Genomic DNA, 18991 nt, shown 5'->3' with positions numbered 1-18991 from the left:
GGTGCAACCCCAGTCACATCACAGTGAAGGAGAAGATCTGTTGTTCGCATATTGAACTGTTGGCAGTTGGTCTTAGACCGTACTATGTACCGAGGGAGTTCTCACACATCTTCGCCATTGTTGTTTACATTCAACCAGGAGCAGAGCCTGCAGTCACATGTGACGCACCCTGATGCATTCATTGCAATATTGGGGGATTTTAACTATGTCACTCTCACAACTCACCTGACTTGCTTCACTCAGCATAGTGACTGTCCCACAAGGGAAAATAAGACACTGGATCTGTTGTATGCAAATGTCAAGGAGGCCTACACTGCTTCAGCTCTATCACCACTTGGCAGATCAGATCATAATCGGGTTTTTCTTCAGCCTTCCTACAAGCCCTGTGTACTGAGGCAGGCTGCAACCACCCGCTCATTAAGGAATCACCAGTAACATCAAGACCCTCCTCAATCAGAAAAAGGAGGTCTTCAGGGATGGAGACAGGGAGAAGCTCAGGTGTGTGCAACATGAGCTGAAGAGGAGGTTGAAACAGGCGAAGGACGACTACAAAAAGAAAGGAGGAGGAAGCTGCAGCACAACGACACCAGAGAGATGTGGAAGGGGATGAGAATCATCACTGGTTATAAAGAGAAGAACAGCCAGGCAACATCAGGTGATGTGGAGAAGGCCAATGAGTTCAACCTGTTCTACAACAGGTTTGACGCAGCCTCACCTGTTCTGTGGGACAACTGATTCAGCTGCAGCTTCTATGGCATCTCCTCCACAACCTGAAACTGCAGCTGCAACTCCCTCTACACTGGGGTCAAGTCTCCTGTCCTTTACACAGAGGAGGTGAGGGCGGAGCTCAAGAGGCTGCGTCTTGGAAAGGCAACAGGCCCGGATGGGGTGTGTGTCCGAGGCTGTTAAAGGACTGTCCAGCCCAGCTGGCTGAGCCTCTCCAGAGGATTTTCAACTTAAGTCTATAAACAGGGAGGGTCACGGTCCTGTGGAAAACATCATGTCTTGCTCCAGTACCTGAAGTAGGGCGAGATAAATGACTACAGACCAGTGGCCCTCACATCACACATCATGAAAACCCTGGAGCGGCTGCTTCTCCACCTTCTGAGGCCACAGATTGAACATGCATTGGACCCCCTACAGTTCGCCTACAAAAAACATATTGGAGTGGATGATGCTGTCCTTTACATGCTCCACTGGGCCCATTCTTACTTGGATGAGCCAGGTAGTTACATGAGGATAATGTTCTTTGATTTCTCAAGTGCATTTAACATCATCCAACCCCCCATTCTTAAAGACAAGCTTGAAGGGATGGGGGTGGATCCCTGCTTCACGTCCTGGATTGTGGATTACCTGACAAGATGACCACAGTATGTCAGGCTGGGTAACTATGTCTAGGGGACAGTGATGAGCAGCACTTGGGCTCCACAGGGGACTGTTCTGGCTCCATTCCTGTTCACCCTGTATACAGCGGACTTTAAATACAACTCTGAGTCCTGCCACATCCAGAAATACTCGGATGACACAGCTATTGTAACACGTATCAGGAATGGGCAGGAAGAGGAGTACAGGGATCTGACGATGGCCTTCAGTGAATGGAGCGACAAGAACTGCCTCCTTCTGAACACCTCCGAGACCAAGGGGATGGTCATCAATTTTCGGAGGTCTAGGCCCACCCTTCAGCCAGTCAACATTCGAGGGAAGGACATTGAGTTGGTGCACACTTATAAATACCTAGGTGTGCACCTGGAGAGTAAACTGGACTGGCCCCTGAACACAGATGCCATCTACTGGAAGGGGTAGAGCCAGCTCTTTTTCCTCAGGAGGCTCAGTTCCTTTGACGTCTGCAGTGAAATGCTGCACGTTTTATCAGTCAGGGGTGGACAGTATACTTTTTTATGCTGCAGTCTGCTGGGGCAACAGCATGTCCGACATGAAAACAAAGAGACTGGACAAGCTGGTAAAAAAGGCTGGGTCTTTGCTTGGCAGGAGTCTGGACTCTCTTTTTTGTCGAGAGACCCATGCAATGTAAGATGGAGGCCATCTTGGACAATACCAACCACGCTCTCCACAACATTCTGACAGGACAGAGAAGCAGCTTCAGGTGCAGCAAAACTCTCATACATTTTGATATACTGCTCATAGCAGGTTCATCAAATCTTGACCTAGACATTGTCAGGAAATGCTTAACAACTTGATGATGCACTGCAGTTAAAACGTGACTTTTTGTGGAACAGCCTGCCTGTGGCAGTACGGTCCTTCGCCATGAAAATTCAAATTATTACAACTCTAGTATGCAGTGTCCAAACAGCCCCATAATTTTTATATGTGATAAGAGTCCTGCCCTGAATAGACCTATATGTCCATATTTAGTAATTCTCGTAGCCCCACCTCTGGGCAACATGTGATATTACGATTTACTTTTTCATTTATTATTCCTAGAGAGTTGACCTGGACCTCAAAAAAAGGGTCAGAAAATAATTTGTTGAAGAAGCTGATACTTCTTGGATATGAATTTTAACTTTTCACTTATGGGTGTGGCTCTGGCAGCGAGTTCAATGCGAAACAGGAAGTGGCTTTATGTACGCGACATATTGTAAAATTCCAAGATCATTGTTTGTTTATTCTTATCATCAGACCGGAGCAATTCTACAGTGCAGAGCTGTGATATCTTTAATGTGCTGATCAAAGAAGAGGGAAGAATCGAAGGTGACACCCAGATTTTCGACTGTCAAGACTATGAGAAATCACACAGTTATCAAGAGTTAATGTTAATGATCAAATTGGTGTCTATGTCGGGTCGGGCCAACGACCAACATCTCAGTTTTGTCTAAATTTAGGAGCAAAAAGTTATGACATCCAGCTTTTCACAGCAGACAAACAGACCTCTAAAAGCTGCACTGAGAGGAGCACAGAGGTGGAGTCCGAATTCATGGAGATCAGAAGATCATTTGCTGCTTTAGTGAGCGCTGTCTCAGTGGAGTGACAGGCCCTGAAGGCAGACTGGAACAGTTCAAAAAGATTGTTATTAGACAAATGAGACAAAAGCTCCTGAGACACAGCTCTTTCCAGGACTTTAGAAAAGAAAAGAAGGTTTGAAACTGGTCGATAATTATTTAAGGATCCTTGATCAAGGTGTGGTTTTTTAAAGTAAAGGTTTAACCACAGCAGTCTTAAAGCTACTGGGAACTGTGCCAGAAGTGAGTGATAAATTAATAATGTTCAGCACTGAAGATTGGCCAGAGGTCTTTGGAGAGCTTAGCTGGTAGAGGTCCAGTAGACAGATGGTGGGTTTGGAAGTCAACACCAGCTAAGACAGTAATGCTCTGCTGGTTCTGTAGAAGCTGGAGAAGAAGAGGTGATTTTATGTCTAATCTCGTCTGAAAAATTCTAGAAAGTCAGGGGTCATGGGCTGTAAAGGGTGAGCAGCTAAGAGATGGCTGCTGCTGAGTGAGTTTAGCTATAGTGTCAAAAAGAAATCTATGATTGTGTTTATTGTTACTGATTAACTGACAGAAGTAGGCTGCTCTAGCAGTGGAGAGAGCAAGCTTGTATTTTAACACAGACTTGTGCTACTATAAGTAGAGTGCTTCAGATCTGGATTTTCGCCATTTGCGCTCCAATCTCCTGCAGGCCTGCTTCAGGACTTGTGTTTCTTCAGTAAATCATGGTGTAGACCTCAGATGGTTAAGTCTGGTTTTAGTGGTGGCCTTTGTTGATTGACTGATTGCTTCGATGAAAGGAGTGTTACTGCTTTAACCCAAAGTACGAATCTGCATTTGAGTCCCTGCCTGTGTCAGTTATCACAGTACGAACTGGTCAAGAATGGGCTCAGCAGAGCCGGAATCCATCAGTTCGGTTCTCCAGGTGCATGTGTGCAAGATTCAGGACCAAAATCAAGACATCAGTCACCCTCACCATGAAGTGCGGGAGCTCACTAATCATCAGGAGTTCCTGTTTGCTGGCTTCGGTACTCAGCTGAATTAAGTTGTTGAGCAGATGCGGCAACTTCTGAGCCATCCGGCTCCACCTGCAGCGGCTTCCGCCTTGCTTGAAGCTTCCAGTGTTGAGACTGCTTCTCCAAGCTGCTGCTTTCCCGGATTGTTCAAAGATCGCTTAAATCATCTCTCACATGTTGGGAAGAGCGGAGGTTTGGGCAACAGCAAGTGGAGCAGGGGGTCTTTGGTTTGTTATTCGTTGAATGCATTCACCAAATCCTTAACCCAGATTTTCCAGCAGACAACCCCCTGACAAGAGGCAGCACGGACTCTGGTGAGTCTGCAGCAAGGCAAAAGGAGGGTTTCTGATTACGCCATTGAATTCTGCATTCTGGCGGCCGAGAGTGACTAGAATCAATCTACCCTGTTTGATGCCTTTTTGGATGGCCTTTCCAATACATTTAAGGACTATCCAGCACCGTTTGACTTACCGGTTGATCTGGACTCCCTTATCGCCTTGGCTATGAAGGTGGACAAGTGTCTATGTGAGAGAGAAAGAAACTGAACCAGCTCTCGCAATTCCCTGCCACTGCAGGCAGTTTTTCCTCTGCTTCCTGCCAATCTTCGCTTTCCCAGATTCAGCCGCGGCACCCTCTGTGGATTGGGAGGTGCCAATGCAGCTAGGGTGCACCCGTTTGACAGCCGAGGAACGCCATTGGCAAGTCTCTGAGGGCCAGTGGCAAGATGGGCCATTACATCGTGTCCTGTCCAGTGAGGGGTTCAGGCCCACCTGTTGAGGTGAGAAGTACATTGGCTGCCAGTAACGTTTCCTTGTTTTTGCCATTAGTGTCTCTTCAGCCTCCTGTGCTTTCCTTTTAAGCATCCTGTCCTGGTGGATTCGGGTTCTGATGCTAATTTGATGGATTTTAATCTTGTCAGGAAGCTGGACCTAAGAACTTTCCCCTGGACCAGTTTCTGGATGCCCACGCTTTAGATGGCAGAATTGTTAGTAAGGTCACCCATCGCGCTCAGTCTCTGACCCTATCATTCCCAGACTCCCACACTGAGCACATCTGTTTCCATGTTTCACAATCCTCATATAGACTGGTCCACTGGTTGAATTTTGTCTTGGGGTGAGAACTGTAATAAGGACTGTTTTACTTCTGCTCCGATTTTATCCTCGAGCACCTCCTTTTCTGATCCTGAGCTGCCAGATCTCTCCAGGGTTCCTTCCTGTTACCACGAACTTGAGGAGGTTTTCAACAAAACCCATACCACTCTCTGCCTCCTCATCAGCCCTATGACTGTGCTATATACCTGCTGTCTGGCACTTCACCACCTAGGGGCCGCCTGTACTCTCTGTCAGCACCTGAAACCCAGGCTATGAGGAAGTATGTGGAAGAATCACTGTCTGCAGGAATTTCTTCTCCCGACGGAGATTATTCTTTGTGGACAAAAAGTACAAGTCCTTGCGGCCCTGCATAGATTACAGAGGGCTTAATGAGATCACCATCCACAACAGGTACCCCCTCCCTTTAATTTCTAGTGCTTTTGAGCAACTGAATAGGGCTAAAGTGTTCACTAAGTTAGACTTAAGTTAAACTTTAAATTAAATACAGTATATATCCTTGACAAACATGTTATATTGTATAAAAATTCATCATATAGATATTTTTAAATTGTACTACTTTTAAATGTGTATTCCATATAAGTTATAAACGTATATCTTCATATATCCAGAGGATGTATAAGTGTGATAATAATATATCTCCTTATAGGTGACATACTAAATATGGCAACATCTCTTGGTATAGGGACATATATGTCATATATGACCCACATGTACAAATGTATTGTGTGTGAGGTGTGAGATCTACACTGGAATCTGATCAGAGGTCAGATTTGAAGGCTATCAGTCAGATCCTCTAAGGAGCACAGAGAGTTAAAGGTTACCGTGTGTCAGACTCAGCTGATCATCAGATGCTTTACTTTGCCACAGCTACAGTCTCCGCCCACACTCAGCTGAGGGCTGTACAGCGGTCTGCTCCTCTTCAGCGACAAAAATAGCCTCGCTCGTGGACACGTGGGCGCGCATGTGAGGCGGTCGTGTGCGGTGAACACAACAACAGAGCCGTTGAGCCAATCACGTCGTTCTCCTGACCTTACCCTGCGCAGCGCTCCGCTGTTGCAGTCTGTGTTGTTTTAGCAGTAGGCGTGTTAGGACGAGCCGTCGGAACATGCCAGAGGTTCCGTCCGGAGCGGAGGTGTCCCGGAAAAGAGGCGCAGAACCCGGAACGCTACCCGAACAAGGCCCGGAGAGGAAGAAGGCCTGCTGGGGCATTCTGACCAGCCAAGGTCGGTGCATTGCTGCTCAGTCTGTTTCTGTTACTGGGAAAACACTGAGTTAAAGCTTGACAATATAGAGACGCATAGAGTCCTGTAAGAAGACAAAATAATTAAGTAAGGGTGATTTGTATGTTTGAGATTTACTGCCTCATTCTGTCCATTTCTATACCAAACTGAAAAAAGAAAGACATAAACATCTCAACTCAACAAAGCTTTTATAAACTACTCCTGCTGTAAGGAAATGTAATATATGAGTGATGTTGCCATATATGCCACCATTAAGGGAATATATTATCATTACATATATATATATATATACAACCTCTGGATATATGAAGTTTATAACATATAAGGAATACCCATGTTATATATATAACATGTTGCAACCATATATGTTAACAATGTATATTTAATTTATAGATGCAAGTTTATTAAAACAACATACTTTATAACTTTTGATATACATTCAAAACGTTATATGTTTATAAAAGTATATGATATACATTTTTCTTTTTAATTTTAAACATTCTGTATTGTATATTTATATATATTATATCAACATATACTGAAAGGCATGGCATATGTGCAAAACATATGTCTACAATATAAGCATTAATACATAAACATACATATTTGTATATGCTTGACATATACTGTGTGTCAATACATGAAAATGTTCCAATGTTATATAGCTTTGATATATAATTTTCACATATGTAAATATAGCCTTTTTTTTTTTTTTTTACTTAATATGAACATTTACTTCATATATGGAAATGTCATATATGTACATTTTCATATGGGATACCTGGTCTGATAGACTGCATTGCTTCTCTTTTTTTGACAACTTTTTGTTTTTAGTTTTTAGTTAGTAATTTCAAGTTTGAAAGAAAGTAAATGCGTGATCCTATAGTGAGCATGTATTTAAATGCTTAAACATGGACCTAAATGTAGGTCACATACAAAACAAATAAACTCAACAAACCTACTTATAATTATCTGAGAAAACTCATTATCTTATTATCAGGATGTTAACCAACCAAAACCATTTGACTGCTACGTTTGACCTACTCTTAGTAATCATCATGTCACTGTTCCTGCACCAGCTGCTGAACTCATCAGCATGGTGACAGCTCTCTATTTGAAATGTGTTGACCCAGTGGAGTGGACGTGTTTGATTTGGCCCTGCAAAGAGCTGTATACCCACTGTGTTTAGTGCAGTTGGAAGCTCAGGAGGGTCAGGTTAGAGTGGGGGCTGTGTCCAAATATATTGAATACTCCAAACTGACCGACTGAAAGTGTCGAGCCTGGAGTGACAGAGGGGCTTCACCTTTTTTCACATCTTAAGGTTGTGAGAGAGGGAGAGAGAGAGAGATGGAGAGACCACACTCCCTGTTCTGATTGAATGCCTCCAGATGGATTTTACAATTGAAAAAAATGTTTATTTGGGCTTCAAACTGTTAAAAGTCAGAATGCTACCACTATTGCTATTACTCCTACTAATAATAATAGTAATATGATAATAAAATGTCATCATTACAATTATTATAACAGGATTTAAAGTGGATGAAATGTCACAGTGGGACAGAGACAGTTCAGTTATAGTACAATAAATAATCAGCTGATCAGGAAGCTTCACTTCCATCACATCAGAGGTGGATAACAGTGACAGAATCATACGTTACATCAGACTATGTTTGGGACATTTCTCCCTCTGTCTCCATGTGAAGGCTTAAAGTTCACGTGTGTGACCACGCTCAAATTATTCATTAACAGCACAGAAATTATGGTGGCCATGGTTCTGTGTAGCCCCTTTGTGCTTTATATTCAGGCAGTAACTTGCCACACGCAGCCTGTGTGGTAGGGTCAAGGTTAACATGACAGCACTGTGAAACGCTGGATATGGTGGAGTAGAGCTGTGTGACACAGTTGTCAATGAAAATAGCAGCTTCCTCTAGCTCCCTTGGTCGGGCTTCGTGAAGTTAGCGATGCCTGCAGGCTAGTGACCAGTGTTGTTAGCTTACTTCTCACAGCGTCCATGTCCAGTTTAATATCAGCCCGTAGGTGCCTAACAGACTCCTGAAGCGTGTGGAGTGCCTCGGAAACTGTCTTTGTAGTTAGAATGTTGTACACTTGCATATGTTTAATACCTAACAGATTTCAACAAAATTATCAATGTACACAGAGACAAAGCTCTCTAGCCTTGACTGCTTCTACATTTATCACAAGAACAGGCAAGAACAAAGAAAACACACTGTGCATGCTTTAGGGTGTTTTCACATGTATAGTTTGTTTGCTCCTGGTCTATAATATTAACAAATCTTCACATAAAACTGAAAAAGCTGTTCTAAATAAAAAAAATGATAAACCAACCAACCGACTTCAAGAGCCCGACCATACAGCTACTTTTTCTGAAGCTAAAGTTTAATGGGCTATTTGTCCTTTGGCGATGTTTTAATAACATCACTGAGCTCTGAGCCTAGTCTCTGTTAAGGCAAATAAACTACTTTTATTACTTTCGCTATTACTAAAGGAAGCAGAGGAATAACTAAACATAAGACATACAGGCTTTGAATTTCAAACGCTTACAGGAAGAGGTCTGTGCACATGCCTGATCTTGACAGTGTCATATTGAGTTGTAAAGTCAACCTTGTAGGAGCTTGCAAGAAACACATCTTCACCCTCGCTTGTGCCATTGAGAGGTTTGACGTTTTTCTTATGTGTCAAAACCAGGAATTTATATTATCCACAATCCAATGTTTTCATTTTCGGATACAACCAATGTTGACTCAGTTATATTCACTTGAGGACACAGTAGTAGACATCACCATTAATACGTTGCAGTGTTGGAGAAGTCAGATCTTTCATGAAGGCCTAGTGGCCTGACGATTTGGTCCAAGTCCTGCTGGGAAACTTTGATCCATGTCATTCTCTTCCTCATTTCCTGTTGTCTCTTTACTACAAACTCTAATAAAGGTGTAAGACGCCTAACAAAACCCTCTAAACTAAATAATCCACCGCAGTCAATGTCTGAGCAGACATGGAGGAGCTGGCCATTGAAGAACCTGGCTTCAATCTGGCTTCATGGTAAAGTGAGTGTCAGGTATCTGAAGCTGATCACCTCTGAACTGTGCTTTGTTGGACAGTGCCACAAATTCAGGGAGTGGTTGTTTGATTTGTTATGTGAACATTTTTAAAGTTATGTACCATGTGGAGCATTTTACAACAGAAAAATAAATGTAAAATAAATCAACTGAACAGGATATGAAAGGACTGAGGCATACAGGGAAAAAAAGGGGAAGGGATAGTGAGTAAAAGAAATGTGGAGGTGAAAGACTGGATTCAGACAGGTAGTTAAAATGTCATGTAAAGAGGGAGGAGTTCAGTGTTCCCTCTATTCATCTACCTTTCCAAAATGGCTGCTGGCATGTACAACCCAGAGGAAGCCAGGGAGTTAAATGACCTCACAGACCATCTAAATATGGCTGCCTGCCTTTGCAACTCGTGTCTTCTCTCAGCAGATTAGATGAGAGTAGGAAGATGTTTTTCTTGGTGCCTAAAGTCTTGGTAGATTCACTGGTTGAGTCAGTCAGTAACACTGAGTTAGCTGGTTAAGCAGGCAGGTCAGATTAGTTGCAATGCTGAAGTCGTGTTACATGAGTGGGGCTGAAACTAACAGTTATATTAATTATTAGAGTATTTTTATTAATAAAGCTAGTACATGAATACATATACAGTATATATATATATATATATATATATATATACACACACACATACACACACACATATACACATGCATGCTCTATATGCAGCATATACAGCAGCAAACAACTGTTTTCTATGTAAAGATATAGTGGAATAATGGCATCCTGAGCAGAGAAGAAGCCACACCCCCTCTGTATGTGATGTCATCTTAGTTTCTCTGCTTTTTGTTTTGGTAGCTGGTCCGGCAGTGTGTGCATGTTAGTGCATTTAAGTCCCTCCTGTTAAACTGCTGGCCCTCCCCTCGTCTATAAACACACAGGCTCCGCCCGTTGAGGTGAAAGCGACCTTCCAGCATTTCCTCTACTAAATAAGAAACCACGTTTCTGTCTAAAAAGGCCTCAGACACACAGAGATCAGACAAGAGTACAGGTGGACTGGACATGGCAGCTGCCAGCTCAAATCCTGCTCAGCTGGTGGACCATCAAAACATCCAAAAAATCAGTGAGTGTCCTTACCAGTCCTCTCTGTGTGCCTGTCATTCATTCGGCCAGTCCCAGTGGATCAGACCAAGGCTGAATTTCTTTCCCAGTCTGACCATGGAGCTCATACTGGTCTGGTTTACTGAGAGGAGAACCCTACAAGTTGCTAAAGGCTCCAGCTGGACTCAGAACTGCTTTTTCTTCTCCATTTGTCAGTAACTTTATTTTTTTTCACAATGTTACAGTCTGTTTTCATTAGTGACGGCTACATTGGCATGTTAACATAAGCTAACTTGCTAACATATACATATAATATTACATATGTGTTCTGCAAATGTTGCTATTGCTAGCTGGCTAACTGTCAGTACTGCTGTGAAGCATATCACAGCTATGCAATCGTGGGCTAATGGTTGTGCTGAATTGTTGCCAGTTGGCTCTTGTTAACTTTATTGTAACGCTGTGTGTTTATTGGATGATTTCATAGCATCATAACACCTTGTTGACTGAAAAGGTGAAGGTAGGGGAGGGGATTGTAGCCAAACAGAGGTTGGAGGTGTGGCGGACTAAGCGTTTGTTTTGGTCTGAGATGTAGGTTGTGTAGTGTGACATTTAGTTTACAGACCCTTTCTGATGATATGACAGTCCTGGTGAAAAACTGTTCAGTCTGTGGTGTGTGCACATTCCTGTTGGACGATTTTGTAACCTGATCGCTGCTTTTTTGATGTTTACTTGAAGATCATCATGACAAGTTGTGCTGTCTTCATTTTTGTGGCGTTGTATCACAGCTTTTACTGAACAGGTGACTTGGAAGTGGTCGAACTGGTCACTGTACAGGCAGAAGTTCACCTAGAGCCCATTGCTGCTTTCCCCCTAGTGTGAATAGTGAGACAGATTAAATCATCACAGCAAGTCCATGGTGGTATGCGTCAGAAAGAGAATGTTTGTTCCACTTAGTCTCTGTTGCCACATTCAACGGGCCCCTCGCTGCCTCCCTCCAGGGAGCCGGGGGGTCAAACACCTTGTCAGAAGAGAAGTTAGGAGGCTGTGTCTCTCACTGGGCGGTTCCCCAGAGTCTCGCTCAGCCAGTGAGCAGAGAAATGATGATGGCAGCTTTAGCTTGTTTAGTGTGAAATGAAGAAGCCTGGCGCTTGGAGATCAGTGAGCAACATTCTGGAACCGGAACTGGCTGGAGAGGCTGAGAGGAGGCTGGGGATGGATGGTGGTGGATGGCTTTGGACTGAGCATTAAGCTTCTAGTGCATGGGACCTGAGTCAGCTGAGTCCATACAAGCCAGATTGTACTGTCATAGAAAATCACTCACCTATCTCAATATCTGATGCAGCAAAATGGTGGAAGGAGAAATATATTGCTAAATATGAAAAGAGATGTTGGATCTATTTTTTTTTAAAGAGATGACAGAAAGCTGCTTGTTCTGGAGCTGTTAACTTTGTGGTGCAGTTCAGCTGAGCCTAGTGCCTCTGACTTCAGCACATATCATGCTCCTGACAATTCATAACTGCAGTTTGAAGCTTAATAATAATAATAATTACTATTGTTAATATTATTATTATTATTATTATTATTATTATTTATCATAATCTTTAAAGTCCCTGTAGACTCTTTGATTGATTATAGTGTTTTCTGAATGATGAGTTTGTTCTGGTGAAAATCACCCAGCGTCGCCTTCACACTTTGTCTTTTATGATGCTACCAGTTACGATATTTAAGTCAAGATGTTTCAAATCGTACGAAAGAATATAGAACAACTGAAATCAGTGGCACAAGAAATTAATGAGTATTATAAATACAACTCAGTAAGTGTGTCAGTTAAGTTAAATATTTTGCTTTACTTGTGTTCAGGGTCCTGGGCAGATCGCTCACCGCTCCATGAAGCTGCTTCTCAGGGTCGACTGCTTGCCCTGCGCACTCTGCTGGCCCAGGTAACACACACACACACACACACACACACACACACACACAGGTATTCTTGTCTTGTCAATATTCTTAACCTAAACCACTGACCCAGAAATTTTTTTTCCAACTGGACAAGCTGTCCCCAGTTCACTCTTTGAGACGGTTAAACAACAAGACTATGATCCAAAGCAGACCTCAACATCCACCATGAACCACTTCAGGAAACACGAGCTGAAGTTTCTGAATGGCCCCCACAGCCACCAAATATACTTACATACAAAAACTTCAATTACACCTCATAACTGATTACTCTAATAACTCCACAGATGCAGTTACAGTTAATTCTACAGGTGTCACAATAGATGTATTAAAAGGGGAAGGGGGCATTGGTGTGATTTTTCCCAGCAGCAGATGAAGTCATGTCCTTAAGGCAGAAACCTGGGAATCTGGAAAATGTGCCGATACTGCAGTCACTAGTGTTTACTCAGAATCCATTTAAACCAGAAAGACTGATTGAAACAAGTCAAACAGAAAGTTCAACAAATAAAGTCAGAATGCTGTGTGCTTTTATATTTTAGGGATATCACGCCAACATTGTCACCATCGATCATGTGACCCCTCTTCATGAAGCCTGCCTGTCGGGACATGTAGCCTGCGTCAGAGCACTAATAAATGCTGGAGCTAATGTCAGTGTTCTTCTTATCACTATTACTATCATTATGTTATGTTTGCTGAAACACACGTGTGTGTATGTGTGTTGCTCACATTTATGTATGTGTCTAGGTGAATGCTGCTACCATCGATGGTGTCACTCCTCTGTACAACTGTTGTGCCTCCGGGAGTGTCAGCTGTTTGGACATACTGCTGCAGAATGGAGCACACACACACACGCCACACACACATTTCCCATCGGCACTGCATGAAGCCTGCAAGAGAGGTGAATACGCAGAGCAGGAATCTTACAGTATGAAACTGAGCAGCCCAGTATCCTGATATTCAAATATAAAAATTAGGAACAAAGGGATTCCAGGGAATCAATTTGAGCTCAATGCACCCTGTGACATCAGTTTCTGCCATTTTGGATTTTATGTAATAGTGTTTTTTCGTTAGTCCTCAGACAAACGTTGTCCACTCTTCACTAAAATTGGCACAGCTGATCTTCAGACCAAGCCTCATAGAAGTTATCACATGGATTTTTGATTTTCAAAAGTGTTTGTTTCTCACAGCCAGTCACAAAGTTGCCAAAAATCAAGTCATATCCATAGACTGTAAATAAAGATGGATGTCGCCCACAGGTTTCTGAAGCTCAGAGTGAGCTACCCGACCGTCGCCATCTTGACAGTGTCTGACTCTGCCCCCTAACTCCCAGCTAATCCAAATATGGTCAAAAAGGTGGGGCGTTTTGGGGAGCTGAGACTTTGCTGCATGCTGTTTTGTGGCAAGCATACCCTTATCCACCTGTCACTCAAAGAGGCCACGCCCCCAATTCTCTATAACTTTAGTCCTTACTAAAATTTAAACCGGTGAGTTATATAAACAGTTGTCATGAAGGCGGAAATTAACTATAGAGACCAAAACTGTTTTTGTACCAGGCTGTAAACATGTTTATTTCTGCTGTTAAGTTGGACATTTTAACATGGGAGTCTATGTGGATGACTCACTGTTGTAGTCAGACTCTCGTTGTCATTAAAGGGAACTGCAGGTTTTGGTTCTTCAGTGTTAGCTTCATTGATGTTGATGCTTGGGCATATCTCAGCCAGTCTTTAATAAACTGACATGAAACTTTCTCTGAGTGCTTACAATCATGCCCTTGACATAATGACAGTATGTTTCCATGGCATCTCTGGTCTAGTTTAGGTCCCGATTAGTCGGTGTCTGTTTGCTCAGTCACAATATCTCAAACACCACGTCACTAGATTTTGGTGTAGCTTGGCTAAATGACTTGTCTCTCTTCTGCATAGTGGCATTTTCAAAATAAAACATCTCCAGATCAGGCTGTAATGTTTAACTACAGTACAATATGACACTGAAACCCTGATAAGAGAGAACAAAGGGATGGCAGCCAGAGTGTAAGCTGTTCAATTCAAGCGCAATTCTTCATCATTGAAAGTTCCTGAATGTTTCATCATGTGTGTGTGTGTGTGTGTGTGTGTGTGTGTGTGTGTGTGTGTGTGTGTGTGTGTGTGTGAGAGAGCAGGAAGCAGCCAGTGTGTAGAGTCACTGCTATCTCATGGAGCAGATCCAGACTATGAAGTGTCTCACCTGGGCTCTCCTCTCTACATGAGCTGTCTTCACCGACACACAGCCTGCACAAAGATCCTGCTGCACAGAGGTGTGTCTGGTTTACTTTCTGCCACGTCCATTTGCAGCACACCTGTGTCACCTCGTGTACTGGGAGCAGGTTCCCACTGTTTTATATAAGCCACCATTGGTCTAGAGCAGTGGTTCCCAACCTTTTCCTTTGCTTAATGCACTTTTAACTTGGGTCGAAATGTACAAAAATACACTTTACTTGTGATTCCTGGTGGCTTCCCTGACCACCAAAAATCATCAAGGCATCTGTTTGTGTGCCGTTATTCCAGATGACTGCAAACTTGAGTGTTTCTGAAACTTGTTGGCTTGTGAGTCCTTAAAATTAATTAATTTTTATTTTCAAGGCCTGAAGAGGTGGAAGTATCGAGTGTATTTAACAAAACGTGCAACAGAAACATTTATTGTTTTTTTCTTTTCCCTGTAATCACCTCTCTATCAATCAATCAATCACTCAATTATTCAATCAAACTTTATTTGTATAGCATTTTTAATACAGGTCAGTGCAGTTCAAAGTGCATCAAAGATGACTGATGAGCTAAAAAGACAAAGGACAAATCAAGTAAGAAAGCTGGCAATGAAATAGATTATTTAAAAACTATAATAACATTAGCAAAAAAAAATAATAATAAAATAACATAAAATAGAATAAAATATGAGTTATAACATAGATACAATAAAATAAGTGAATAAAATAAAGTGACTAATGACTAAAAAACCATACTTCATTAAAGCCAGTCCACATTTAATGTTTCAAAACTTCAGCTGCTCTCAGGTCAGACTGTTCCAACAGCTCAGAACACCAAAGCTAAAAGCTGCTTCACCCACAGGTTTCAGTCCTGCACTTCAGAACAACTAACAGGCTCATGCAGAGGAGTTGTACTGGTTCATAGGATGATCACTTACTACAGTTTCCTCTGCTCGTCCTCCTCCTGCCCTCTGCTGTTCCTCTTCCTGCCCTCTCCTCACCCTAATCCTGCCCTCTCCTCCTCCTCTTCCCGCCTTCTCCTCCTCCTCCTGCCCTCTCCTCCTCTTGCTCTCTCCTCGTCTCTAGGGGCAAGTGTTAATGTAGGCAGGGGAGAGGACAGTCCTCTGCATGCAGCTGTCAGACAGGACAGTGCTGATCAGGTGCCATTGTTACTGGACTATGGAGCTGATGTCAACCTAAGAGACGGTAACAATCAGCGACCTGTAGAGCTAGCACCCCCTGGTGGAAGAACACAGCAGCTGCTACTGGCATTTGAAGGTACTGCAATGTCTTGTACTAGGGTGATTCTCAATGCTGATGTGTTGGACCACTTGACATTCAAAATGAAATCACTCTGTCTCTCTCCAGTTTCTCCGAGGAGTCTCTGTCAGTTGTGTCGTCTCCAGATCAGGAATCTGATTGGTCGATCCAGACTGAAGCAGCTCCCCCGCCTTCCTCTACCTTCCCTGCTCACTCACTACCTGGAGCACACGTAGAGGGCATGCATGCAACATGAGTGGAAAGATTTCTATAACATTTTAAATTTGGATGTGCCAAGCCCCTAATTAACCACATTTCATAACATATCAACACCATAATTTATGCTGTGTAGAACACCATTACTGTTGTAACAAATACAGGTCATACATCGTCTTGTGTTGCCATAATTATCGCAACCTCTCTCTATGTTGATGTCTGTTCAGTGGGACATATTTTTCTGACTGATAGTATCAGCTGATCCACACTCTGAACTCACTTTGGCTCTAGATGTTGGTTTTGTGAATACTGTGAATTTATTTTCCACTGGCAAGTGCTGGCCTTCAAGTATCTATGTATATGTAAATACCAATAAATGATGCGTGACATGACCTCAGTGACATCTCTGGCAGTCAGTGAGCATGGAGTGGGGTCACTCTTTGTTTGCTGAACCAGTAATCGAAGCCAGTGGACTGCTTAGTTCAATGTATAACTCTGTGTGTGTACTGTGTCAACATTGTCAAGAGGTAATTCATAAGGGTTTCATTATTGCTGGAGGAAGTATTCAGATCTTTTACTTAAGTAAAAGTACTAATATGATACTGTAAAAATACTCCATTACAAGTAAAAGCCCTGCATTGAGAATGTTACTTAAGTAAAAGTGTGTAAGTATAATCAGGAAAATATACTTACAGTATTAAAAGTAAAAGTACTCAGTGAGGAAAATGCCCTTTGACTGGTATACATTTATATATTACATCATTAGATTATTATTACTCCAACATGAATGTGTATGCAGCATTTTGCTACTTACTTGAGTGATCAGTTCATCAACCTTTAATTACATCTGAGATACAGCGGGTAAAATAAGTATTGAACACGTCAACATTTTTCTCAGTAAATATATTTCTGATGGGGCTATTGACATGAAATTGTCACCAGATGTCAGTAACAACCCAAGTAATCCACACATACAAAGAAATAAAAACATATATGTCCATAAATTAAGTTATGTGTAATAAAGTGAAATGACACAGGGAATTACAGTATTCAGTTCAGTATTGAACAACTGAAGAAAAGGAGGTGCAAAAAGGCTTGGAAAGCCAAGAAACCAGCTGAAATCTGTCAGTATTTAGAAAGCAATCCTGCCCCCTATCAGTGCAAATTAATTTCAGCTTGTTTAGTCATAACTGATGGCCTATAAAAAGGTTTCTCATTACCAAGGTGTCACACAATGGGAATCTCATGATGGGTAGAAGCAAAGAGTGCTCTCAAGCCCTTCACAACCTTATTGTTGCAAAACAGACTGATGACATTACAGACATTGGGGCCATTATCTGGAAGTGGAAAGAACATCATTTCACCATAAACCGGCCACAACCAGGTGTTCCTCGCAAGATTTCTGACAGAGGAGTCAAAAGAATAATCAGAAGAGCTGTCCAAGAGCCAAGGACCACTCGCAGAGAGCTTCAGAAAGACCTGGAATTAGCAGGTACAGTTGTTTCAAAGAAAACAATAAGTAATGCACTCAACCGCCATGGCCTCTATGCACGCTCACCATGCAAGACTCCATTGTTGAAGAAAAAGCATGTCGAAGCTCGTTTAAAGTTTGCTGCACAACATTTGGACAGGCCTATGAAATACTGGGAGAATATAGTCTGGTCAGATGAGACCAAAATTGAACTCTGGATGTCATACCATGTTTGGAGGAGAAATGGCACATCACCCTAAAAACACTATACCAACAGTGAAGTTTGGAGGTGGAAAAATCATGGTGTGGGGCTCTTTTTCTGCATATGGTACTGGCAGACTTCATATAATTGAAGGAAGGATGAATGGAGAAATGTAGCGAGACATTCTTGATAAGAATCTGCTGCCATCTACCAGGATGCTGAAGATGAAACGAGGGTGGACATTTCAGCAAGACAATGATCCCAAACGCACAGCCAAGGAAACTCTCAATTGGTTTCAGAGAAAGAAAATGAAGCTGCTAGACTGGCCCAGTCAATCATGCGACTTGAATCCAATTGAAAATCTATGGAAAGAACTGAAAATCAGAGTTCATAGAAGAGGCCCCGGGAACCTTCAAGATTTGAAGACAGTTTGTGTGGAAGAATGGGCCAAAATCACACCTGAGCAATGCATGCGAGTAGTTTCTCCATACAGGAGGTGTCTTGAAGCTGTCATTACCAACAAAGGCTTTTCTACTAAGTATTAAATAAATTTCATTAAGTGTGTTCAATACTTATTCCCTGTGTCATTCCACTTTATTACACATAACTTAATTTATGGACTTATATGTTTTGATTTCTTTGTATGTGTGGATTACTTGGGTTGTTACCGACATCTGGTGATAATTTCATGTCAATAGCCCCATTAGAAATATATTTACTGAGAAAAATGTTGACGCGTTCAATACTTATTTTCCCCACTGTACATTGAGGGGTGACCCTCATTTTCAATGATGCCGAGATTACAAAAGCAGAAAGAAAACAAGCAAACAATCAGAATACACAAAATTAGTTCCTAATAAAAACAATTGCATTCAGAAACATTATGATTTAAAAGATTAAAAAGCATATTTCTAAATTGCTGCAATGTTTTCAGGGAATCAATGTTTAAAGTGCATTCTAGGCTACTGCATGAGTCTGGAGAACAATTGCTCTAGATTCACTTTTTTGGTTTGTTAAAATTCATAAAATATTGATAAATGGCTTTAATTATTAAAAATAAATTAAAAATAATTATAAAGAAAAGCAGCAAATATTCAAATTTGACAAACTGTTACCACGAAATGTTTGGCTTTACACATGAAAAATGACCGAAGTGACAGTGAAAATAGTTTCTAATTC

At 42.0% G+C, this 18991-nt stretch overlaps 1 protein-coding gene across 1 annotated transcript; it reads left to right on the top strand.

Annotated features, from left to right (window-relative positions):
* Nucleotides 1-6045: 6045 nt before the first annotated feature.
* On the top strand, nucleotides 6046-16531 carry LOC111230463 (ankyrin repeat and SOCS box protein 5-like). Its single transcript, XM_022757211.1, has 7 exons — nucleotides 6046-6293; nucleotides 12332-12411; nucleotides 12964-13071; nucleotides 13169-13322; nucleotides 14583-14717; nucleotides 15750-15941; nucleotides 16032-16531. The coding sequence occupies exons 1-7, from the start codon at nucleotides 6176-6178 to the stop codon at nucleotides 16157-16159; spliced, it is 915 nt and encodes a 304-aa protein (XP_022612932.1). The 5' UTR covers nucleotides 6046-6175; the 3' UTR covers nucleotides 16160-16531.
* The last annotated feature ends 2460 nt before the right edge of the window (nucleotides 16532-18991 follow it).

This window comes from Seriola dumerili, unplaced genomic scaffold (assembly GCF_002260705.1).
Source record: "Seriola dumerili isolate Sdu_G_001 unplaced genomic scaffold, Sdu_1.0 BDQW01000267.1, whole genome shotgun sequence".
Lineage (NCBI taxonomy): Eukaryota > Metazoa > Chordata > Actinopteri > Carangiformes > Carangidae > Seriola > Seriola dumerili.
Note: the sequence above shows the minus strand (reverse complement) of the source record. Positions and strands in the feature narration are given on the sequence as shown.